Source organism: Lepisosteus oculatus, chromosome 14, assembly GCF_040954835.1.
Source record: "Lepisosteus oculatus isolate fLepOcu1 chromosome 14, fLepOcu1.hap2, whole genome shotgun sequence".
Taxonomy (NCBI): domain Eukaryota; kingdom Metazoa; phylum Chordata; class Actinopteri; order Semionotiformes; family Lepisosteidae; genus Lepisosteus; species Lepisosteus oculatus.
The window spans coordinates 33,013,744-33,040,326 of record NC_090709.1 but is presented as its reverse complement, the minus strand read 5'-3'; the positions used below and the strand labels follow the sequence as shown (position 1 = coordinate 33,040,326).

The window sequence follows — 26,583 nt, the reverse complement described above, 5'->3', positions numbered from 1 at the left end:
GTACTGAGCCTGATGGATAGCAGCTCTTCCAGTTGAGTCCCTCAGACCCTGAGTCTGTCTTTGTGCATCTCCAGTCCACACAGATGTTCCAGCCACTCCAGCTGTGGCCCCAGTGTCTCTCTGTGTGGAGCTGACTGTGAGACTGAGACTCTCTAACAGCACAGTGGAGCTGAACTGATACTGATACACCCCCAGGCTGAACAGAGTGAGGACTCAGGTCACTTCCTCCTCCTTATTCTTATAGGTAGTAGAAGCAGTAGCAGTAGGAGGAGCAGTAAAATATTAATAGTAGGTATTAATAGTAATAGTGGGTAGCAGCAATATCAGTGGCAGCACTAGTAGTAGCTGTAGTAACAGTAGTAGAAGCATTAGCAGTAGTAACAGTAGTAGTATTGGTAGTTATGCTATATTTTAACTCTTTAGTTCAACAATATAGCGTATGTGTTGCAGCTTCAGCAGAAGAGTAGGAGACAGTTTCAAAGTTGGAAAAACAGCTAAATGAAAAATCAGTCCTTGTTACAACACCCAGCGAGAACACAGCCCACCTCCTCCTTATTAATAGTAGTAGAAGTAGCAGTGGCAGCAGTAGTAACAGTAACAGTAGTACCTGCAGCAGTAGCAACAGTAGTACTAGTAGCTTTAGTAGCATTAGTAGTAGCAGTAAAATATTACTAGTTGCACTTGTATCAGTAGCAGCGATAGTAGGAGCTGTGATTTAAGGCACCAATTAAAACAATTCCTACAATGACATGACAACATATTTTTAGAAAGGGACATATTATCTTCAGTAAAACTGCACTATCTCTTCACTTCCATGTCTTTAGGAAACGGGCCTGTTTCGTCAGAGCTTTACCGGAACTGCAGGTCAGACTCTGCAGTGAGTCTGTGGTTTGTTCTGTGATGTGCAGTGCAGTGTGATGAGGCAGCTGAGAGCTGAACTGTACAGGAAGACACACAGGAGAGTCCAGTGTTCAGAGCTCTAGTGCTGTACAGAGACACACACAGGGACTCCAGTCAGAGCTCTATTACTGTACAGTGAGGCACACAGGGGATCCCAGTGTTCAGAGCACTACAGGGTGACAGGTCTTCTCCCTACACAGCTGTCTCAGTGTCTCTCAGGGCTGAACAGGACGGGCTGTTCTTATCAGAATGGAGGCTGACTCTCAGAGCTCCAGTGTCAATATGAGGAGAAGCTCTCAGACCTGACTGCTGCCAGAGCCTCTGAGCCTGAGTGGCCATGAGCCCTGAGCTCCTCAGCAGCTGAGAAAAGCCTCCTGTCTCCTGTGGTCACAGTGTGGTTGAACACCTGCACTTTCTGCTCCTTCTCCCTCTCTCCACCTTCCTGTCTCTCTCACTGTGTGTGCTCTTATCTGTCCATCTCTCTTTCTCCTCTTCTCTCACTCTGACAATCTGTGCAGAGTATCTGAAGGGGATGTAACATCACTTGGCAAAAGAAAAAAAATTCTCAGAAGCAGAATAAATAAAAAAAAAAACTCTTCACAGTCAGATTCACAGCTCAGACTCACACACAGAGCTCTGGGTCCCTCAGTACTTTACCCAGACTCCTTCCTCTTGAACAGACAAAAGCTCATCTCCATACTGTTCTCTATCCTGATAATCCAGAACCAGAGGACATTGAGACAATCAGTGCTGCTACATGAATAATATCAGACAGAACAGCCTGGACTCAGGTCACATCTCCCCCTTTTCTCTTTCCTCCCAGCCCTCTTAAGAGACAGAGAAGAGCTCCTGGTTCTCCTCTCTGTGAACTGGGCTCAGAGGTCACTGATCTGGCAGCTGTGGGATCTGTTCCAGGGCAGAAGCAAGAAGCTTCTCTTAACCCTTTCCAGGACCTCCAGTATTACTGTCCTGATTCACTGTATTTACTGTAAGTCAGCCTCCAATCCTCTGTCAGAAGTGTTTGACTGACAATTGAGCAATATGTGATTATCTTTTATTATTATTTTTACTGATTTAATGAACAGCAGTATTGCCACTGTTATAAGTGTATTATGATTCTCAGCCGCAGCAGACTGATGGTCGAGTCTACAATAGTGACCAGTTGACCAGTCTGTAGCTCTGAGCAGTGGGACTCAGATCACACAGAAGACCTGTCTGTGTGTGATTCCAGACCAGCCCTGGAATTCAGTATCTCCCACACGTCTCTCACAGAGAGTCTTATAAATACACAGTTAAACAGAGTCTGATAACAGTTACATAGTTAATTCAATCATCAAACCGCCTGAGGAGCTGAGAGCTCGAATGGAAATAAAACCAGGAGATGCACTTGAACTTCCAGGATCTGATCTTCTAGGATTATATTCTGTGGAGATTCGTGTAAAATGCTTAAAAGCGCTGATTACAGGCACTTGTGCTATTTCTCGTCTGCTCTACGGGAGTACGCTATACAACGTATTAGTCTGTAAAGTAAACTATATATTTTTTCTGTTAAATGAATTTAATTCCTCGGTTTGTCGCTCTCCTTCTCCAACTGTTATACAGTAAATCACTTCTCTTCACAGCCCGGTGTGTTTTTTTTTGGAGATGTTATATTTGTAAGAAAAGCCCCCCGGGCTCCGGACAGGAGTCTCCTCCAGCGGAGACGCGCTCTGCTCTGTCAGAAAGAGCGCTGTGACGTCACAGACACCGGCCAGAGCGCCGGGATCAGAGAGCGAGACCGCGGGAGGAGCACTGAGAGCACGGAGGAGAGATATTGATCACTTATCTATCGACAACCAATTAATTCAACTGACGAACTGTAAAATAATCGATTAACTTCACCGATTGGTGAGTACTGATTCTTTTCTTTCTTTAAATTCTTTAAATATCTAGAAAACAGTCAATACAGACTGTATCGATCAAATACCACAGTGCGTTTAGTGTTCATAATGTTCAATCCCAAATTAAAGAATGATTATTCAAATGATTGTTTAGAAATTGTATTCTAGAGCTTGAAAATTATATTCCAAGTTGATAAATTTGTGTAGGTAACAGTTTAAATGCATTTTTTCACTGTTTACAAATTATAAGTATGGTAACCACGGCGACACGTGCCACGTCACTGTGCCCAGCTAGGTGTCTCGCCTTCGTCACAAAGAGTGGTTTGACGTCACGGACTAATACTAATGCGAGTGTATTCATATTTAATATTAGTGAGAGAACAATCTGTAGCTTTAATATTAATGCTAGTGTTCATGTCAGTGTTAATGGTGATTGCGCTTCTGAGAGTTTTGATGCCAGTATTCATGTTAATATTAGTTATAATTATAGTGTTACTGTTAGAGTATTTAGACTAATAGTCATGTTAGTTTTAGTTATAGCATTACTGTTATTATTAGTATTAGTAGTGTAGTAATAGTTTGTGTCAGTGATAATGATAGTGTAATTCTTAGTGATAGTGTTACTGTTTTAATGTTAGTGGCATTTGTGTTAGTGTTAGTTATACTGTATTTGTAGTTATGAGTGTGTGTGTTTTTGTCTGTGTGTGTGTGTTGGTGTGTGTCTATAAGTATTTGTAGTCTATGTGTGTGTCTGTGAAGGTGTGTGAGTATGTGTGTGAGTGTCTGATTGTGTGTATAAATGTATATCGTGTCTGTGAGTGTGTGTAGTGTATGTGTGTGTGTCTGTCAGTGTAAGAATGTGTGTCTGTGAGTGTGTGTGAGTGTCTGTGTGTGTGTAATGTCTGTGTGTGAATATGTGTGGGTGGGTGTCTGTCAGTGTGTGATAATGTGTGTGATTGTGTGGGTGTATATCTGTCAGTGTGTGTGAGTGTGTGTGTAGGTGGGCTTGGCTTCATTTGTGTGTCTGACAGAAGTGACCCATCAACAGGTGTTGGGGTCCAGAGTCGCCTGAGAAAAGAACCACTTTCTAGATTCACGACCAACGTCCAGAGAGCTGTGAGTGCTCTGTTTTTATCACTATTACTAGTAATGACAGCAGTAGTAGTATTAATATCAGAATTAGTATTAGAATTTGTAGTCATGGTCATAGTAGTAGCAGCAGAAGTAACAACAGTGGTAGTTGGATTATCCAAGCACTTACTCCAGGAACTACAGTATTACACATTTATACTCTATTTTCCAGGTATGTTTTGTAAAGTGCTTTGATGTTCTGGATTAGAAGGTAAAATATAAGAAAAAATTGATTGATTGATTGACTGTGAGAGTGAAGTCTGGTCGAACTTGTTTGTCTAACTGAACTGTCCTGTCCACAGATGAACAGAGAAGATGTCCAAACCCACCAGAGACTGAAGACAAGTTTGAGAGTCAGGCCCCAGACCCAGAGAGCTGTGAGTCCACTGCTAATCTTCTTCATATTGTGATTCTTCCTCTTCTTCCTCCTCCTGAAATTAAAGCTCATCGCAGTAGCAGGGCTCTATTGTCCTCTCTTGAAGAAGAGAAAGACTCTACCTGACAGTGTGTGCATCTGCGTGTGTGTTAGTGTGTGGGAGTATGTGTCTGTGGGTGTGTGTGCTTGTGAGTCTAGTCCAGCCTATGTCTGTAACACAACTGTGTCTGACATCCCCAGATCAGGAAGGAGGTAACAGGAGACTCAGCCAACACAGGTTGTGGAGCCAGACCCAAGACTCCAAGTACAGTGAGTCTGCATTATTATTATTATTATTAGTAGTAGTAGTAGTAGTAGTAGTAGTAGTAGTAGTAGTAGTAGTAGTAGTAGTAGTAGTGAGAGGGTGAGTGTGTGTGAGGTTGTGTGTGAGAGAGGGTGAGCATGTCTCAAACTCCATTCCTAGAGGGTCCTGTGTATCATCTGGTTTCCTGCCCAGAGGTCTTGGTTACAATGTTGATTTAATTTTTGAATGAAACAAAAAATATTCTAATACTGTACCTTTATTCAGACCTTAAATATCCAACTGTGCCTTGAATATTTTGAGTCTTCAACAGTGAGAGACATCAAAATATATTATTAAACACATTATTTCCACATCTTCTTATAAAAATAATTAGCTTAATTGTTTAATTGGCTAGCCCCTTTTGGAAAGAAAGCCTGGAGATGCACCTGGCCCTCCAGGGATTTTGATTAGGCTTGAGACCCATGGTCTACCAGAACTGGCCCATCAAGAGGTCTCGGCAGGGATGTTGGGGATCATGAAGCAGTATAGACGAGGGCTGGACACTGCTTCTGAATCGAGGATGACACGTCACTGTCATGTAGGGTCATCTTGGCCCATGATGATGATGACAGTGTGTTTGTCTGTCTGGTAACTGTTTTCTCCTCCCCAGTGCCGCCGGGAGAAACTCCCTCAAGTTGAGAGAGGAATGGCCGAGCAGAGAGAAGGGCGTCACACCGAGACCTGGGGCAGATCTCACAGGAACGTGAGTATTGGGTTCAACAACATGGTTGGATAGCTTGTTCCACACACCCACCACCCTCTATGTACAGCAGTGCCTCCTGTCCTGACTGTAGGGTCTCATCCAGCTCTCTCTTGAGACAAGCCAGGGTATCGGCTTCAACAACATGACTAGACAGCTTGTTTCACACCCCCACCCTCCTTTATGTAAAGAAGTGCCTCCTGCTCTCATTATTAAATGCTCTTCCCAAAGTATTTATTCTGTTAGACTAAGAATAAACCTGTACTGAGACACAAACTTGGTTGGCTTCTGCTGGTGAGACTAAAGCAGTCAACTTGTTGACAGGTCTCGACAGAGACGGACGTGACCCTGAAAGGCAATAGAGGGTCGTCTAATACTGAGGCGCTGAGCAAAGATTCTTCCATTGTAAGACAACCAATGTGTTCTGCTCAGGATGATGCAGATGATAGTGTAGATAATGAAGGTGGTTATGATAATGATGTTGATGGAAAGGTGTTGATGATGATGGTGGGCATGATGATTGTAATGATGAAGAAGGATATGGTAATGAAGATGGTGTAGATCATTTATTAGAAATGTGATGAAGATGATGGTGACAAAGATAGTGGAGATTGTAATGGTGGGGGTGATGATGATGGTGATGAAGATCGTAGGGGTTGTGATGGTGGAAGTGATGATGATGGTAATGGAAGATAGTGGAGATTGTGATGGTGGAGGTGGTGATGATGGTGACACAGTCATGCCTGTGTGTGGCTGTGTGTGAAAGGGAAAGTGGGGTTGGATCAGGTCTGCCACTGTCATCTGATAGGACTGTTAGAGGAAGAGGGAGCAGACTCCCCCTGCGTCTCACCCCAGGCAGCCGAGAGCTGCAAGTCTGTGAGCCTGATATGTCTGTGACATCTATCGAAAGTTTGGTTTCAGCTGCAATGATGATGACTGTGATTGCTGGGAGACCAGGGGTAGGGCCTGGTCCTCCTGGAGAAGACCCTCTCAGTTTTCTCTCTGTTCTCCTCATGCCCTCTCTGTGTCCCTGTCCCCTCAGGCTAGCCAGCCAATCACCAGGCAGGAGACCGAGACCCAGCTGTGGAACTACCCTAAGGGCCCGGAGAGGGATCTGCAGAAGGACAGGGCATGGACCTCCTCCTTGGCAGCCCACATACCCCATTGCTCGCCCCCTCACACACCCCCTCACCCACCCCCTGGTACACCCGCTCACCCGGGCCTGACCCCAGCGGCCCTGTGGCGGCTCAGGGAGGGCCTGCAGGTCGAGCTGGAGGGGCTGCTCCAGGAGGAGGAGATACTGTTATGGTTTCGGTAATAGGGACCGAACCAGTGAGTGAACCCACTTGCAGGAGCGAACAAAACCAAGTCGTAATCCGAAAGCAAACCGTAATCGTAGGAACGAGCCGAGAGTCCAGGGGAAGCCAGATATCCGAAAGGGAACGAGTACCGAAGCCGAAGCGAGATCCGAAGTCGTAGTCCGTAGAGCAATCCGAGAATCCAGGGGTAGCCAGTGATCCAAAACAGAGCGAAAGTAACCAATCCAAGCCGAGATCCGAAAAGCCGAAGTCCAAAGGGAAAAACCACAAACCGAAATCTAAGACGAACATAGAGTAGAAGTAGCGCAACCAGGAAGCTGGAAAGGGAAAACCAATACTGAGCAACGAGGTAGGGAAGGACAGGTGTTTAAGTAGGATGAGACGGGGGTGTGGTGGTGAATAGGAAAAACTGATAGGTGAACTGATGGATAGGGGCTACGCCTACTTCTGCCTCCTCCGTTGCCGGGAGGCAGGGATCGTAACATTACCCCCCCCTCTACGGGCGGCTCCTGACGCCCTAACGGGACGATCCGGGAAGTTAAGGTGGAAGTCTTGGATGAGGTTGGGGTCCAGAATATCCTTCTCCGAGACCCACGAGCGCTCCTCCAGACCGTAGCCTTCCCAATCGACGAGATATTGTAGGGATCCACGAGACCATCGGGAATCCAGGATTTTATTGACCGTGTAAGCAGGGAGTCCATCAATTACTCGAGGCGGTGGGTTTTTTTTTGCGGTTTAGACAGGGTGGATCTGTGAAAGGGTTTAAGGAGGGAAACATGGAAAGTAGGGTGGATCCAAAGGGTAGGAGGCAAGGCCAGTCGGTAAGTTACAGGGGTGATCTGGGCGAGGACACGAAAAGGACCAATGTACCTGGGAGCAAGCTTGCCAGAAGGTTGCTTAAGAGGAAAGTTACGAGTAGATAACCAAACAAACTGACCACGTCGAAGTCTGGGTGGGATACGACGGCGCCGATCAGTCACCCTCTTCTGCTGAGCTGAGGTGCGAAGAAGGGTGGCTTTGGCCTTCCTCCAGAAGGTCTTCAGGTTAGAGATGTAGTCCTGAACCGAAGGTACCTCTGTGTTGGGATGGGAGTCAGGGATAAGAGGAGGCTGATAACCTAAAGCACACTTATAGGGAGACATGCCAGTAGATGTGGTATACAAAGAATTGTGTGCATACTCTGCCCATGGGAGCAAGGACACACAATTATCATGGGTAGAGGAGATATAAGTCCGTAAATAGGTCAGCAGGTCCTGATTCATTCGTTCTGTCTGACCGTTGACCTGAGGGTGATAAGCTGAGGTAAGTGAGACTGAGGCGCCTAGTGACTTACAGAAGGCCCTCCAAAATCGGGAGACAAACTGAGGGCCCCTATCAGAAACGATATCCTTAGGGATGCCATGCAGTCGGAAGATATGTTGTACAAACAATTCTGCTAGTTCTCGAGCTGTAGGTAAAGATGGTAGGGGAATAAAATGGGCAGATTTGGAAAAACGGTCTACCACCACCATAATAGTCGTGTGTCCATGGCTGGGTGGAAGGTCAGTAATAAAATCTACTGAGAGGTGGGTCCAAGGACGGTCCGGGATGGGTAAGGGTTGAAGATGGCCTGCTGCCCTCATCCGGGAAGACTTCATTTGGAAGCAGATAGAGCAGGCCTGGACATATTCCTTGACATCCTTGGCCATAGTTGGCCACCAGAAGTCTCTGGAGATGAAATCCAAGGTACGGTGGAATCCAGGGTGTCCGGCGAAGCGGGAGTCGTGTCCCCATTGTAAAACTGCCGATCTGACGGAATTAGAGACAAATAACTTGTCCTGAGGGCACTGAGGAGGTACCGTCTGCCCTACCAATTACCTCAATGTCCCATCTTACCGCTGCCAGGAACTTACCAGACGGGATGATGGGTTCTGGAATCAATTCGGCCTCAGGGGGGTCGTGGATCCGTGAAAGGGCGTCTGCCTTGATGTTCTTGGAACCTGGAGTGTAGGTGATCAAGAAATTAAATCTGGAAAAAAAAAGGGACCACCTAGCCTGGCGAGGACAAAGACGTTTGGCCGACTGCAGATACTCCAGGTTTTTATGATCAGTGTAAATTAAAAAAGGGTGATGAGCACCCTCTAACCAGTGCCTCCCTTCCTCCAATGCCAGCTTAATGGCCAAGAGCTCACGGTTACCGACGTCGTAGTTCATTTGGGCAGGGGATAGCTTCTTAGAGAAGAAGGCACAGGGATGAAGAATCTGTTTTTCTCCATGACGTTGGGAGAAAACAGCACCTACACCATGGCCAGAAGCATCCACTTCGACCACAAAGGTCATCATCATCGTCCCAGTGAGTCTCTGCTGCTGCTACTTGAAAATCTATAGCATAATCATGTACAGACCGGCGGCCTTGGTGGATGGAGGAGAGGCGGAAGGCAGAGTCTTGGCCAACTATGGGACGACAAAAAACCCCCTTAAATTTTCCTAAAAAAAATCATAATCCTGAATTTCAGGAGCCCCGCGATCAAGCAGAGCAGTAGCCCATTCCAAAGCGCGGCCGGTTAGCCGTGAAACTATGAAGGCGATCTTGTCCTGAGGAGAAAAAAAAGTCTCCGGGTGAAGCCTGAGAACCAGCGCACACTGTGCTAAGAAGCCCCGACATTTCGTAGGGTTGCCGTCAAACCTGTCAGGTGGAGTTAGTGGAAGAGGTCGAGGGGCAGGTGTAGGAGCTGGCGGAGGCGGAGCCGAAGCGGCAGCTCCAGCGTTGCTTCCTCGATTGCCGATGGGAGGCATTGCAGACAGGTGCGCAGAGATCTGTTGGACAGAAGCCTGGAGCTGGAGTAAGGCTTGTCCGTGCTGATCCAAAGCCGAGCGAATCTCCTCTTGCTCCGCTGGGTCCATGTTAAATGGCTCAGTATTCTGTTACGGTAATAGGGACCGAACCAGTGAGTGAACCCACTTGCAGGAGCGAACAAAACCAAGTCGTAATCCGAAAGCAAACCGTAATCGTAGGAACGAGCCGAGAGTCCAGGGGAAGCCAGATATCCGAAAGGGAACGAATACCGAAGCCGAAGCGAGATCCGAAGTCGTAGTCCGTAGAGCAATCCGAGAATCCAGGGGTAGCCAGTGATCCAAAACAGAGCGAAAGTAACCAATCCAAGCTGAGATCCGAAAAGCCGAAGTCCAAAGGGAAAAACCGCAAACCGAAAGCCAAGACGAACACAGAGTAGAAGTAACGCAACCAGGAAGCTCGAAAGGGAAAACCAATACTGAGCAACGAGGTAGGGAAGGACAGGTGTTTAAGTAGGATGAGACGGGGGTGTGGTGGTGAATGGGAAAACTTATAGGTGAACTGATGGATAGGGGCTACGCCTACTTCTGCCTCCTCCGTTGCCGGGAGGCAGGGATCGTAACAGATACGGGTGCGGACCTGGGCTCAGAACATGATATCATCTATCCAGCTGGACTGCCCGGCGCTGTACAATGAAGTCCTGCCTGACTTTGAATCAGAGGGTGCATACGCGGGATTGGTAAGTACCTTAAACCCCTCCCCCTTGCTTGAATCACACTGAGGTACACAGGGGCTGGGGCGACTCACCTCTCCAAGACACCTGCGTCATCCCACTCCCATTTCACCTCAACATGGTTCTGAGAAAATCTCCCAGCTCCAAGGGGAGAGAGACAGGAGCCGGGCTGGGTCTCCAGCCCTCTGTTTATTCAAGATTATTGCCTCAGGAGGTGGGTGAGGTGGAAGACACACTGTCTACAGATCATCACTAGGTGCAGCGTAAAGCAGGGGGTGAGACTCTTGATCATGGATAAGGATAACAGTGGGATGACTCCCCCTCTATTGACTCACTGCCTACTTATGATGTCATGAAGTGAAACTCCACTCACAGTGGTGCCTTTCTTTCTGTCTTGTTGTACAGAATTTATCATCATGGACAACATAGGTCATAGTTTAATGCAAATATTCATTGAGTGGGTGGCGGAAGAATTCATTTATACTCCTCAGCTAAGATATTTTAAAAATACAGCGCAGATTTGTTAGAGAACTTGACAAGTAAAAACGACAGATCGCCGGTGTCATTAGGTTAGGACTGTAGAGTTCTGTTATAATCTTTTGGCATATTTTTCTTAATTTTAATGTGAATCTAAAGACAAATGCTATTCAATATTTTGTAACATCCAATACAATTGTAAAATAGGCTGTTATTGTAATAAAATTGGCGAATAAGAGAAAACCACAATTTGTATGATATTATCACTAAATATCAACGTTCAGAGGAAGGATTTGAAGAATCTATCAAAGGATAAACAGTGACAGGAGTGGATTTTTTATTCGGAACCAATACTTTTGCACCTCAATAATCCACTCATTCTCGAAAGAAGAAAACACAGGTATATTTTGAGTCTCACCATGATCGTCTTCTCGATCCAAAAAAAAAGCTTAAATGTGATAGTTTCCATTGTATTTTGGATGCAACTACCCTCGAAGACAGTTTCACCTTGAGACAATGACTCTCTCACCTGGTAAAATGTGATTGAGACCTGTATTAAATCCCAGAGCCCTGGCACAGTGACTCTCTCCCAGTTGCATGCTGTAGTGTAATGGAAGGTTACTGAGAAAAAGTGTTTTATCCTAAAAATGTTGTTTAGGGACAGAGAGCTAGATACTTAGAACAAAGTGTGATAGCACCAAACTCATCAAGGGCACTGGATGTTTTAATAATGTTTATCTCTGTTGCTTGAAGAAGGGAGTATGATAAACTATTTTATTAACTGCTCTTCTTTGCTTGAAGCAGAAACCTATAAGGAATGGAAAATTACTGCTTCGCCTGTCCTTAAAGTGTTGCGTCAGCTTAAAAAAGGATATAAAACAAGGGGTTCTCCTTGCTTGCTTTTGAATCAGCCTTCACTTCTCAGTGATTGCTTTTTCCCATATTGCAAATATGAATAAAGACCTTACTGAGTGAATGAGAACACCTCTCCTGGCTCTTCTTTGATAAAATTCCACAACAGTAGCTATCTCAGATATCTGTTTACAGGGCACTCAGTACTTGCACAGCCTCACCCAAACTTCCCGCCATTCTGACATCTCCTGTCCAGCCCCACCTCCACCTCTCTCCCATCACCAACCTGCCATATCAAACAAAACACTGTGCACCCTGTTCACTCTTCACTTTAAACTGTTCCCTTTCGACAGCAAACACTTTAAATCAAGTCTTCACTCCTGAGGTTCATAGTGCAAGTAGAGAAGCATCTAGTAAACCATTACTCAGTCATTAACATGTAGCATTGCTTGCAAGCCTCAAATATTAAAGTCTGATTTATTTTATTGAAGACCTTGGTTAGAAAAAGTATTACAATAAAAGTTTCAAAACATATTCCTGCAAAATTCTCAAACAGACAGACTAGAAAGGCTTTTGAGAGCTGAGAAACATGCATTTAGTTCTCAGATTCTCTTCTTGGTGCATTTAATGTGCATTTGGTGCATTTAATGTGATTTAATTAATATAATTAAGTTATATTACTATTTTTCCTTTCCTCTGTTTTGCAGGACTAACACCGTGATCCTCATTGACTCAAATGGGAATGTCACTTTTACAGAGCGCACCTTGCTCAACTCGGACATCAGCCAGTGGAAAACAAGTTCTTTCAATTTTAAGCTCCTTGACTGAGGGAGGATGGGAGGCTGCATGTTGAGTTTAGGCTATGGAGGAGATAATCTGTGCCTTTCTGAGCTACAGCGCAGGCCACAGGCTTGGGAAAACATGCTAAATCTTTTTTAAACAGCATCCTACTCAATCCACTCATTAAAAATTAATATCTGTACATGGAAGATGTTTATTTGTTCTTTATAAGACTTTAATGTTAAGATGCTATAGTGCAGGAAAGAGGTTTCACTACCCTTAGTGTCGTCCTTTTTCAAAGCTGGTTTTGGTTTAAACTGGAGGTTGCTAAGTTAAACCAAGATATGAGTGAAAGCTGGAATGAGCAGCATCCGTAAACTATCAAGAGTAATACAGGAAGTGATCCCAATATGCACTTCCTGTCTTTCACATTGGGCTTCAGGTTAGGCTGAAAGCAGGTGCATAATTAATTTCCTCAACATATAAACCTTCTTCTTCTAAACCTCCTTATTTGCTTTGTCTCAACATCACTGTTTAGCTTCTGGCTTTTAGGTTGCAGCATGGGGTCAAATTCTTCAGCGTGATCGCAAGCTCCTCTATCTGTCACACAGGAACTGGTACTCCCCTCCGAACTGATGTGTGAAGAAACACCTGAAAGACCAAAAACAGACACACTGGCCATCACCAATCCCACAGCCACCGACTCCTGACCAACAACAACAACAGACACACTGACCATCACCACTCCCACAGACACTGACTACTGACCAACAACATCAACATCAGACACACTGACCATCACTGCTCCCACAGCCAACGACTACTGACCACCAACAACAAGAACAGACACATTGGCCATCACCAATCCCACAGAGACTGACTACTGACCAACAACAACAACAGACACACTGGCCATCACTGCTCCCATAGCCACAGACTCCTGACCACTGCCAACAACAATAACAACAGACACACTGACCATAACTGCTCCCACAGCCACCGACTACTGACCAACAACAACAACAGACACACTGACCATCACCACTCCCACAGACACTGACTACTGACCAACAACAACAACAGACACATTGACCATCACTGCTCCCACAGCCACAGACTACTGAACAACAACAACAGACACACCGGCCATCACCGCTCCCACAGCCACAACTACTGACCAACAACAACAGACACACTGACCATCACCGCTCCCACAGCCACAGGCTACTGACAAACAACAACAACAGACACACTGACCATCACTGCTCCCACAGCCATCGACTACTGAACAACAACAACAGACACACCGGCCATCACCGCTCCCACAGCCACAACTACTGACCAACAACAACAGACACACCGGCAATCACCGCTCCCACACAGACTGACTCCTGAACAATAACAGACACACACTGGCCATCACTGCTTACACACTCTGACTACCGAACAACAACACCAGACACACTGACCATCACTGCTCCCACAGCCACTGACTATTGACCAACAACAACAACACACACACTGGCCATCACCGATCCCACAGACACTGACTACTGACAAACAACAACAACAGACACACTGGCCATCACTGCTCCCACAGCCACCTGCTCCTGACCACCAACAAATACAGACACACACTGGCCATCACCGCTCCCACAGACCCTTCCCATCACCCTCCCCCTTTCAGCAGAGTCTCACCTGAGTCTCCACTGTCCACTGGGGGACTGAGACTTTTTTACTCAGCATCTCTCTACCTGGGAATGAAGCAGTAAGTCATGTTATTTAGTCTGCAGACAACACAGTCACCAGGAGTTTTGTAACTTTGAATCTCTAAATTCATATTTGTGTACTATATTAATACAGTCCAATATCACTGTCATACAGAGAGGCACTTCTCATGTGTGACCCTAGACCATTCTATAATACTGAACTACACATCCAGAATACAGAGAGACAGCACTGACAGTATGAGTGACAGATACTGTAATGTGAAGTGACAGTGCAGTACTTGCTATGTGTAAACTGGCAATGAACTCTTACCCATCTTCCTCTTCCAGAGAAGAATGCAAACCGCTCCTGTTGCAGTACCAAGCAAACTGCAGTTGCAGCTACACTGATGGCAACTCTGGGATCTTGGGACTCGGATCCACCTGACAACACACACAGCACAGAGTTATACAGTGTGTCAATGTCTATAGCACAGGAGACTGGAGAGCTTCAGTGCAGAATTAGTACAATATAATCTGAAGAGTTCCAGTGACGTACCCCATGTCAATGTAACATTGTATTTGGAGCTACGGTGAATAACAGTACATCTGTACTCCTCTCTCTCACTGGCTCTGATCTCCACAGTCTTCCTCAGCTGGAAGGTGGCGTCACCGTTGGGTCTGATCCCACTAGACTGCACCTCCTCTGTCTCGTTCTCTCCATTCCTGGACAGACTGACCACTATGTCTCCAGGGTAGAAACCAGTGACCAGACAGGAGAGATAGAGAGTCTGAAAGAATCCCGTTTGCTTGGCAGAGACAAACACCTGAGGAAAGACTGAAAGACATGGATTAATGAGACCCACTGCCTGGACACTCCAGTACATTAACACTGCACTGAGAGAGAGGGGGTTAATACAGACTTTGACTGGACACTCCAGTACATTACAACTACACTTAAAGAGAGGTTTTAATATAGACACACTGACTGAACACAAACATGCTTCTTATCTGTTTATTCTGGAATAATTTCAGAGTTCGCTGGGTCACAACCAACAAGGATCTTAACATTGTATTACCAGAGAAGGGTCAGTAAAGTACATCAGCCTTGAGAGCTTTACAAAACCATATGTAAAACCAACCAAAAATAAAAACACAGCTCCCTATTTTTAGGAGGAATAATATGAGCAACTTCTTCAGTATTACTCACTTTGTCCTCTCTAGAGTCTAAAATAAACCATCACCAAAAGCTAGACTGTCTCTCAGGTTCTCTTCAAACAAAAGCCACCACCTTTGGAGCCAGAGAGAAGACGGATAATTCCTCACAGCTCAGAACAAAAATGAGCAGGCTGTTTCCCCCCAAGGTATCTTGGGACTTATAGTTCTCTTCCTGCATAGAGGAAACTACATTTTAAACAGACAGGGTCAAGAGGGTAGAGGCTCCTTAAAACTCTAGACCCAAAGCACACTCCCTCTATAATTACGCTTATGTCGCACTTTTCTGGATACTCCACTCATAGCACTTTACAAGTAATGGGGACTCCCCTCCACACCACCACCAAAGTGTAGCCCCCACCTGGACAATGCAAAGTCAGCCGTAGTGTGCCAGAACACTCCCCTCACACCAGCTGTCAGTGGGGAGGAGAACAGAGTGATGAAGCCAGTTCATAAATGTGGAGTTTTAGGAGGCCATGATGGATAAAGGCCAATGGGACATTTTTTGACCAGGAAACCAGGGTAACACCCCTACTCTTTTCAAGAGATGCCCTGGGATTTTGTATGACAAAAGAGTGTCAGGACCTTGGTTTTACATGTCATCTGAAGGACAGTGCCTTTTCACAATCATCACTATATTGGGGCATTAGGGCCCACCCAGACCATAGAGTCAGCATCTCCTACTGTCCCCCCTAACACCTCTTCCAGCAGCAACCTTAACTTTACCAGGAGGTCTCCTATCCAGGTACTGGCCAGGCTCATGCCTGCTGAGCTTCAGGGGATTGTTAGTTGTGAGTTACAGGGTGATGTGGCTACTGGCACATTTATGCACACCTAAGTCCTGGCCCATATTTTGGCACAATTTCCTTTCACACACTCACCTGAGTGATGTCCCCTAAACTTCAGGTAGCGGTCCATGTGCATCTTGAGAGACTGGTGGATTGGAGAGAGATTCACCCACTGGGTGTTGAAGCTGTCGAACTCGAGCATGTCCTCCCCATCGTACCCAATCCAGTCGAATGATTCCACCCTTCCTTTCTCATCCTTTGAGCAACCCACAAACCTCTGCAGGACATGAACCCCTGAGAGATGGACAAGAATGAGCTTCACTGTTATCTCTATTCAACACCTGAGAGACCACCAGAGAAATAACATACACAATTCACAGGCAATCAACATTATGTGTCAACAAAGAGTTCTATACATGTGAGGACAAAATATCACATATTTGTGACAAAATATTAGGTTTTTCCTCTCACCACCAGTTACGTTTTTTAGCTCTTTCATCATTTCAAAGAAGAAAAGCTCCTCCAGAATGCATTGGTTTGCAGAACCTACTGCGACCTGCTTCAGCCAGTCCTGCTTGAACATGACTCGCTTCATTCCACTGCTGTACTCCATCAAGGGCTCCCCATCCAGAGAGACTAAGCCCTGGAATTCCCATTCTGTTCCGAACCAAGTTCAACCATATATGAGTCTACCAAAATATGTCTCTCTGGAAAAAAAAGAAATAGTATGTTAATACTTACTGCACAGTATGTACACTCCAGTACATTAACACTGCACTGAGAGAGAGGGGTTAATACAGACACACTGACTGGACACTCCAGTACATTAACACTGCACTGAGAGAGAGGGGTTAATACAGACACACTGACTGGACACTCCAGGACATAAACACTGCACTGAGAGAGAGAGGGGTTCATACAGACACACTGACTGGACACTCCAGGACATGAAAACTGCACTGAGAGAGAGGGGTTCATACAGACACACTGACTGGACACTCCAGTATATTAACACTGCACTGAGAGAGAGGGGTTAATACACACACACTGACTGAACACTCCAGTACATGAACATTGCACTGAGAGAGAGGGGTTAATACAGACACACTGACTGGACACTCCAGGACATGAACACTGCACTGAGAGAGAGAGGGGTTCATACAGACACACTGACTGGACACTCCAGGACATGAACACTGCACTGAGAGAGAGAGGGGTTCATACAGACACACTGACTGGACACTCCAGGACATGAACACTGCACTGAGAGAGAGAGGGGTTCATACAGACACACTGACTGGACACTCCAGGACATGAACACTGCACTGAGAGAGAGAGGGGTTCATACAGACACACTGACTGGACACTCCAGTACATGAACACTGCACTGAGAGAGAGAGGGGTTCATACACACACACTGACTGGACACTCCAGTACATGAACACTGCACTGAGAGAGAGAGGGGTTCATACAGACACACTGACTGGACACTCCAGTACATGAACACTGCACTGAGAGAGAGGGGGGTTAATACAGACACACTGACTGGACACTCCAGTACATGAACACTGCACTGAGAGAGAGAGGGGTTCATACAGACACACTGACTGGACACTCCAGTACATTAACACTGACCTGAGAGAGAGGGGTTCATACAGACACACTGACTGGACATTACACTGCATTAAGAGAGGTTAATACAGACACACTCAACATTATATTATATTGCAAAGGAACAAGTAATAGGTTTATTCCATGCTGAAAAAAAGAAGAAAGAGAACACAACGTTTTGGCCGTGGAGCCTTCTTCAGGTGTGTATTCAGTATTATATGTAATATAATACATTATATTATGTATAATATAATACATAATATAATGTATTATATAATATAATATAATATTATATTAACAGTGGTCCTGGAGAGATGGTTTGTTTGCATTTTTTTTTCATTCCAAATCAGCTGATTTAACATAAATCAGTTCATGTATATAAATAAAGCCTTTTTGTCACTGCCTCTCCCAGCTTTTCAGGTCTGTCAATTTCCAACGCTGTAGACACTTTTGCTCCAAATATGAGCACACTTTCCTTGGACCTTTATGAAATTACCCAGCTAGGTGAGTCTGGCAAGACACAAATTGCTAGAAATCACTCATTTATGACAACAGGCCTGTTTGTACGTTAAATCTATGGAATTGAGACGTGAAGAGGAAATTATGTTTTTGTTGTTGTTCACGGAAAGCGTATCATAATTATCATAATTAATGACCCCCAAGGCTGTAACCGAAATGTACAGATGCAAACTAAGTGACGACAATAAAATAATGATTAAAGTATAGCTTTAGCCATACATAAACATAAAAAAGCGAGCCTTTATCACGAGTTTAGTACTCGTGCATCTGGAAAAGCACCAGCAGGACTCACCTCCAGCGACCTGGAAGACCCAAAACCACCAGAGCCGCGAACAGCATCATCATGCCCCTGCTCTGTTTGATTCGAGCTCTTAAAAAAGAAAAAGAGCCCTTAAAACACCAAAGCGAAGGTGATTGTGCAGGTGAGGACGCCAGTGTTTCATAACACTCAAGTACTTTCGATTTCAGTAACCTGTCAGACTCATTTTACACGTTGGCGGTGCTCAGAAAGCCCGTGTATTTGCTTGTGTGTATCGCAGATACTGTTTTTACTGGTAAAAAAAAAACGACATAGGGAAATTATATACAAACTGATATCATGAGAGGCCCCAGGAAAGATACTGTATACAATAAAAGTTATTACAGTTTGTTGATAAAGCACTAAAACGCCTTGGTGGGGTTATTTCTGACCTGTGCGCGCGGGACAGACAGCTCTGAGTGACAGCAGGCGACACACCTGGGCGCAGGTTCACACGGACGCACCTGTCGCCTGTGAAACAGACAGCTTGAACCATCAGCCTGGGACACAGCTAACCTAGAGCCAGGCGACCCAGGGACCAGGACTGGGAACCCCGAACTCGCTGTGTTTTAGTCAGTGAATGTAATTTACCCGAGTAGGGTAAACACGGTCTCGCGTCGGTTTTAGCCTTTTAGTTACTGTACGTGTTCTGTGATCAGTATGTTTTACTTATCACGGTTTGTCCTGTCAGTGGCTTTTCCTAATTTTAATTGTGTATTTGTTTGCGTATTTGTTGTATTCAGAAAAGGGTGGGAAGTGTCTAAAATAACTTTATCAAACGCGAGAGCGCGGTGTCACTGCAAACACGATTCACGGGCTCCGTGGCTGCTGGACTCCTGTCGTCATGGCAACCGGGGGAAAGCACATTGAACAAGCCGACGTACAGAAATCCCGGAGCACCGTGAACATGTGACTCGTTTACAGCATGTTGATCCCGCAAATGAACGGGAGAGAAAGAGAAACAACATTTCGGCTGTTGAGACATCTTCATGGTCGATACTGCATTGTTTTTATAGCGTTGTTAGTCGAACAGTCATCTGATACCGAAGAGCTTTACTGTCTCAATGGATATAATAGTCTCTGGACAGACTCAGTCTTCACAATAGCAAATCACTGCTCTGTTAAAATAGAGAAAGACTCTCTGCCTGAATTCCTGTATATTATCATGTCCCAGGTCTGTCAGCCAATTACCAGTCTGTACAGAGCTATTACCACAACAGGTTCTTCTTGACTGCTAACATATCACCTCCGACATCCTACATCATATATCTAGCCTAAAAGTTCCATTACTGGAGCAACATTACCAGAAAGAAACAGAAAGATACATCAGGTTTTGTGAGTAAGATATCTAGTACAGGAAAGTGCTTGTTCCACCAAGACCACAACCATCACAGAGTAAAATATTATATTTTATTCTTCACATTCATTCCTAATCTGGATAGGACAGAGACAATCCACACTGCCCCACACACTCATCTTCCACCTCATGCTTTTTCTTTTTGGCGCCTGTAATATAAACAATGCTGCTACTCACACTGGCAACCCACTGAAGCAGTTGTGAGCCTGGGTACCTGGGAAAAGGTTGCTGCTGGAAGAGGTGTTAGTGGGGCCAACAGGGGGTGCTCACCCTGCAGTCCATGTGGGTCCTAATGCCCAAGTATAGTGACAGTGAGACGTTAAACCGAGGTCCTGACTCTCTGTGGTCATAAAAAATCCCAGGACATTTCTCGAAAAGAGTAAGGGTATAACCCTGGAGTGTAACGAACAGTTCTTTCCGGACCCTATGCGGATGACACAATCCGACGGAGTGGGGAAACACTAGGGAAACGTCATGCAGGAATACGGGGCAGAAGACAGGGGGGCGTGTCCATGGTGCGCTGGTGCACGGGGGAGGTGTGGCCGAGGCGAACAATCCGAGAGAGTAGTCCTTAGGGAGTATCCAAAACACAAGGGTAAGTCCAAAACCAGAAGATCCATCAGAACAAGTTAAAAACCACGAAGGCCGGGTCGGAACCGGCGGATGGGGAACGGGAACGGGAACAGAGGTTAAAACCTTAACGGGACCAGGCGCTTCCAGGTCCCGGACTCGCACGATATGGAAATCAGATCCAGAGCCCCGAAGAGCGTCAGCGCCTGGCTTTTAAGGTGGGCTGGGAATAGGGAGCAGGTGCAGAGAATAAAGTCTTGAGTGATAGGGCTGGAGCACCCTTAAGGAGGGGGAACTAATAATCGTGACATAGAGTCCTGGCAAAATTTCCCATTGGCCCTTACCAATCATGGCCTCCTAATAATCCCCCTCTATGAATTGGCTTCATTACTCTGCTCTCCTCCTCACTGATAACTGAGGAGTCAATATTATTCAGGTCAATATGTTCTTGCCTTCCCAAACATCACAGCTATTATCTCAACATCAAGTCCCTTACCAAATACTGTGAACTAATAAAAACTAATAAAAACACTAACAATTCTTTCTATTTGCCAAAATGTTCAGATTATTTCTACTTTTATGTTTCCCCTTTTCCTTGAATATTCCTGATACTTCTACAGGTTGGACGTTTATTCTTTCAAAGATGACGTTCATTATGCCCTTAAATGTTATGGTTCCATCATGTCGCCACCAGAGGGCACTGCAATCTCCCTTTGCTACTCCAGCTGCACAGCAGACCCACAGACTAAGCAGATGTCTGTACCCGATCTACATGTTTGTTGTGCCATGCTCTTGGTGTTTTGTTTTTCTCCCTGCATTCCTTACCTGGTTTTAGACTGGCATTTTTCTTGACTTTGTTATTGGTTTCTGTTCAATTGTTGACTTCCTGGATTACTTTCCTGGTTCTGGACTTTTTATTTGTTTCTAGGAGAATCATAAATGGACTCCACATGAGGGGTAACGATGAGTATTGGCATAGGTGAATGTAAGCAATTATCATATGGAATTATTACACTATATTTAAAAAAAAATCACATCCCTGGGTGGGCTCAAACCACAACCTTTCAGTTAACCGACGAGCGCGGGCGAACCTATTGCGCCGCAGAGACAGATTTTTTTTTTGCTAGCGGAAATTATCGTCTTCAAGGTGTATTAATTAGATTTCCATTTTTTTAAATCAAAATGTGCATTTTGGTCTGATTTTTACACATACGGGGATGTTAGCACAGTATTCGAGAAGGTGAAGCAATAAATGTTTGACTGCTGGCTCCACACCGAAGAGAACAATAAAATCGTTACCGGAAACTACAAGTTAGAATTTAGCTGGTTTGATAGAAACGATTTGCATCGTTTTCTCAAAAGCATAACTGTATAATCAGAATATTGACAAATACTACTGGCCTGGAATGTCTTGGGATTTTGAAAAATTGGCAGGTTTTATAATTTGTTGAAATTGATTTTGTCTCATGTTTAATTGAAATTGTCTTCATGAAATATATTTATTTGTTAAAAATGCTCTGATGTATATTTGCAGGTTTCGCAATGCCCCAAATTTCAGTCAAGGAAGATCCTTATAAAGCAAGATACAACATGCTCTGTAATAGAGGCTTCTTGACTTCCTTCATTAATTCATACTGTATGTACTCTATTTACATTCTTACTACTGTCAGTCACTACTTTCTGTACAGATGCTTGCTAACATTTCCTTTTCAGTTGTTTGCCAATTTTGGGAGCATATCATATCAGCATGGATTCCAACAATTACTGCTGAATTTGTGTGCAGAGTGAAAGCAATAGGATGGTGACACAAATGACATAACACTGGAAATGTAGAATTAATTTTGACTTTAGGTCAAAGCAGGATTAACGGACCCATAATGCAATTATTGAAAGACTCAAGGAGAAGGTTGAAATGTGCAATGTTGCCATTGAGTTCTGGATGTGAATTTGTGAATGAGGTATTTGTTTTGTTACTTTCCAAATAATAACTGAATTGAAATAATTGTGGCATTTTGACATATTTTACTCCCATTTTTTTAAATAAGCATTGTGAATATGCTGAACGTGAGTACCTTTAATATAATAATAATAATAATAAACTTTATTTTATATAGCGCCTTTAAAGGTGGCTTCTCAAAGCGCTTTACAGGATGACAATAACAATAAATAAGAAGACTACAACAATAAATAAGAAAATTTCACAAGACAGGACACAATTATAATTACAACAATACAACAATAACAATAGAGGAGACCATGAAAGATGGTATTAAGAAGAGCAGAGGGGTGAAGAATGGAACCAGTTAAGTAAAGGCTTTTCTGAAAAGGAGGGTTTTGAGTCTGGATTTGAAGGAGTTTAGAGAAGGTGACTCTCTAATATCCTTGGGCAAGGAGTTCCAGAGCTTGGGGGCATAGCAGGAGAAGGCCCTGTCGCCCATACAATGTAGACGGGCTTGGGGGACAGTAAGAAGGGCAGAATTTGAAGAGCGGAGGTTGCGAGGTGGGGAGTAGGGCGATAAAAGTTCAGACAGGTATTGAGGTGCCAAGCCATGTAAAGCCTTGTAGGTGAGCATGAGGATTTTAAAGTCTACGCGGAATTTGACCGGAAGCCAGTGCAAGGACTCCAGGATAGGAGTAATGTGAACACTTGCACTAGATCTGGTCAGGATTCTGGCTGCTGAATTTTGGACATACTGCAGCTTGTTCAGAGTAGATTTAGATACCCCAGGGAGCAGAGCATTGCAGTAGTCAATTCGAGAGAATACAAATATGTTGATCAGCTTTTCAGCCACAGTTAATGATAGCATAGGGCGTAGTCTTGCGATATTTCTAAGGTGAAAAAAAGATGTTTTGACAGTATGCTGTACATGTGGGTCGAATGTTAAGCCAGAATCGAATATAACCCCAAGGTTTTTCAATTTTGATTGGAGCTCAAGTACAGAGCCATCTACAGACAGGGTTACAGGACTGGCTTTACGAAGTTGATGGGGGGTTCCAATAAGCATGACTTCAGTCTTGTCACAGTTAAGATGAAGGAAGTTTTGAGTCATCCAAATTTTTATGTCAGAGATGCAATTAGATAGAATAGAGACAGCCACATCAGTGTCGGGTTTGGTATGGATGTATATTTGAGTATCGTCAGCGTAAAAATGAAAGCTGAGGCCATGTGATCTTAAAAGCTGACCAAGTGGGAACATGTAAGTGCTGAAGAGCAAGGGGCCCAGTATTGAGCCCTGAGGGACACCAGACTTGACAAGACCAATTTCAGACCTGTACCCATTGAGAGAGACAAAGTGACAGCGATCAGTGAGGTAAGACTTAAACCATTTGAGGGCAGTGTCAGAGACTCCAAACACAGTCTCGAGACGAGAAAGCAAGATGTTATGGTCAACAGTGTCAAAGGCAGCACTGAGATCAAGAAGGATGAGTATGGAAAGAGAACCAGAATCAGAAGCTATTAGGAGATCGCTTTGTGTTCTTTTAACATGTAAAGGTTAACACAGTTCTCTGCAGTTTGCTAGACATTAAAAATCTGCTCCATTTCACCCACAGACCAGATGAATTAGAGAATGAATGGCCCAATTCAGTTACATTAAAACAGTCCTGGTTACACACAAATCAGTTAATAATATATTAATATTATGTTTTTTATGTGTGATGTTAATGAACAATGAACCAGTGATCTTTGCACTATAAGCTCATAATACAACACAGCCTTTACTGGACCAGCAGTCTCTATACTGTAGGATTACAAACTTACACCATCCAGAATGGACCAGTGATCTCTGGACTGTAGGGTTACAATATGACACAGCCCAGACTGGAGCAGTGGTTTCTGGACTGTAGCGTTACAATTCGATTGAGCCCTAAAGCTCAATAAATCTCAATCCACCATGTCAGTTACAACAAATTAATCAATTTATTTATCACCCATACCAACATTTATAGATAAGTTTACAACACAATGTCCTCCTCACAGGTCTTACTGACTGGGCAGGATGTGAAAATAAGACTGGAAACTGAGTCTGCAGCTCTGAACTGATGCTGCAGAGGTGGTGGAACTGACCCCCAGGTTCAGGACTCCTGGATGGAGCAGATGTTCAGGAGGCACTGTCCCAGTGTTGCTGCATCATAGGGGCTTCTTCGCCACACAGACACCCAGAAAGTAATTCCTGTCAGGTCAGGGCACCGATACTGTCACATCCTGCACTTGCCCTCACCCTCGCTAACCCCATTACAGTCCCAAACCCATTGTTTCACGCTCTCATTCCTAATTCCTAACAGCCTTTGCCCATCGGAACAGCAGCTGAGACATTCCAGGTGGTTCATCTTCCTCTGTCTGTTCTGCTATTTAGGATGTGGCAATCAGAGCCCAGTTTTTGGCATATGAAGGCAACAGGAATCCTAGCAGGACAGAACAGTTTGTCCTCACACCAACCTGTGGATACTAACCCCAGATCACTCACTGTCCAGGTTCCAAAGAGATGAGGATGAAATTTGCCGTCCATTAATCTCTTCAGTGACACAATAATCTGAATAACTGGCAGAGCACTGATCTACTAATCTGTGACTTTAGACCATAAGGAATTCATGAAGAGCTGCCCTAGTTGTTCCAGTCAGAGGTTATTGTGATGAGTCTGTCTGTGTAAGAATTTCAGATCTCTGTGGACATGGATTGAGCTAAGAAACACCTAGATAACTTTGGACAAAACAAAACGATATGACATAGTTGAGAGTTGTACAGACATTCCCTAATTGTTAAACAGTATCTGGAAATACAGTATATATTAACCTTCTAGTCATCTCTGTTACTAATGTAGATAATTAATGATAAAAACAACATGTAAATGAATAAGAATGTTGATTCTACATCGTGTGATGATGTGTCTTCATCCATTTGTGTCACTTAATTTCTAGTGCATTTATACAGTAGGAGTGAAAGGTGAGAACAGAGCTCTGTAACTGCTGTGTTAACTGGACAGTTCAGTAAATGAATGGGAGTTAGGGGTGAGTACAGAGCTGAATGAACAGGAGTTCACAGGAGTACAGAGCTGAACCAGGTGTGTTGCATTCCATTCATTCCAAAAGAATAATGAGCAGGTGAGGCGTGTCTACAAAGCAGTCAGTCACTGCTGTACTGCTAGTATTCTATGGACTCTGAAACTGAGAAATACTTCCTTGTTCCTCTATGAACTATTACAGTGAAAACCTGTTTTTTTAAAATCTCCAAAACACATGGTGTGTAAAGATCAACTCACACATACCTTATCATCACACACTCCTAACACCCCTGTTTCCCCTGTACCTGAAAGCCCTCAGTAAAAAAAAAGTCCTCACCTGTTTCTCAGTCCTTCCTGCTGCAGGAGAGACACTATCATGACCTCTGTGTTCATCCATTGTGCACAAATAACAGACAAATTTTTGATCAGTACGACAATAGAACTCCAGGGGTTTGTCGTGATTCAGGCATACAAGTTCATCCAGATGTCCAGTAGCATTAACCATCGTGTGTCTCTTCAAACGGGCAACTTCATGGTGAGGTTGGAGGTGAGTCTGGCAGTAAGAGGCCAGACACATCAGGCAGGATTTCACAGCTCTCTCTTGACTCCCACTGCAGACAGCACACAGCACATCTCCAGGGCCAGCAGGACTGTGAGCAGGAGGAGGAGCACTGAGCCCTGTCTGCTTCAGTTTCTCCATCAGTTCAGCCAGCATGGTGTTCCTTCGCAGAACAGGTCTTGGAGTGAAGGTCTCTCTGCACTGGGGGCATCTGTAGACGCCAGTGTGATCATCCAGATCCCAGTGTGCCTTAATACAGCCCATACAGTAGCTGTGCCCACAGGGAAGAGCCACTGGATCCTTCAGCAAATCCAGACACACAGAGCAGCTGAACTGGTCTTGATCCAGGAAATCACCTGCTGTTGCCATTTTGTCATTCAGCACAAATACCACAAGGAACTAGAGAGCTGTTTCAGCAGAGGTGAAATTGAACTTTTTGTCTGAGCTCTCTTCCTGGAGATGCAGGGGGTGTGTCCTTTGTAAAGGATGTGGCTTAAAAAGGGGTGTGGTTTTGAAACCAGCACCCAGCACTCCACTATGTTGATCGCATTTAGATCCATGAAGAGAAAGTGCTTCTGTCCCTGCCTGGCTGTCCCTGTGGTCAGATTGTACTTGCAGATGGGCTGAGAGTCTCAGTGCCCTGCAGCGGATGACTACAGGATCAGCCAGCTGCCTGCTGGCTGGTTTCTGTCTTCT

The 26,583-nt window shown here is 44.6% G+C and overlaps 1 protein-coding gene and 1 long non-coding RNA gene across 2 annotated transcripts; one reads left to right on the top strand and one right to left on the bottom strand.

Annotated features, from left to right (window-relative positions):
• Window positions 1-9,444: 9,444 nt before the first annotated feature.
• LOC138242388 (uncharacterized) lies at window positions 9,445-12,473 on the top strand. Its single transcript, XR_011191542.1, has 2 exons — window positions 9,445-10,161; window positions 12,192-12,473. It is a non-coding gene; the product is annotated as an uncharacterized lncRNA (long non-coding RNA).
• On the bottom strand, window positions 12,452-26,352 carry LOC138242351 (class I histocompatibility antigen, F10 alpha chain-like). Its single transcript, XM_069197846.1, has 7 exons — window positions 25,666-26,352; window positions 16,445-16,680; window positions 16,067-16,267; window positions 14,530-14,808; window positions 14,305-14,414; window positions 13,963-14,018; window positions 12,452-12,915 (listed from the first exon to the last, which is right to left on the bottom strand). Exons 2-6 carry the CDS (start codon window positions 16,584-16,586, stop codon window positions 14,004-14,006), a joined length of 747 nt encoding a protein of 248 aa, XP_069053947.1. The 5' UTR covers window positions 16,587-16,680; window positions 25,666-26,352; the 3' UTR covers window positions 12,452-12,915; window positions 13,963-14,003.
• Between the last annotated feature and the right edge of the window lie 231 nt (window positions 26,353-26,583).

Bases quoted from the DNA above. Each gene is read 5' to 3' on its own strand.
- LOC138242351 (XM_069197846.1), bottom strand. From the start codon at position 16,586: ATGGAGTACAGCAGTGGAATGAAGCGAGTCATGTTCAAGCAGGACTGG. The intron at 16,268-16,444 runs GTGAGAGGAAAA...TCCATCTCTCAG, and splicing joins GCTAAAAAACGTAACTGGTG to GGGTTCATGTCCTGCAGAGG. The intron at 14,415-14,529 runs GTACGTCACTGG...GTGTGTTGTCAG, and splicing joins CAATGTTACATTGACATGGG to GTGGATCCGAGTCCCAAGAT.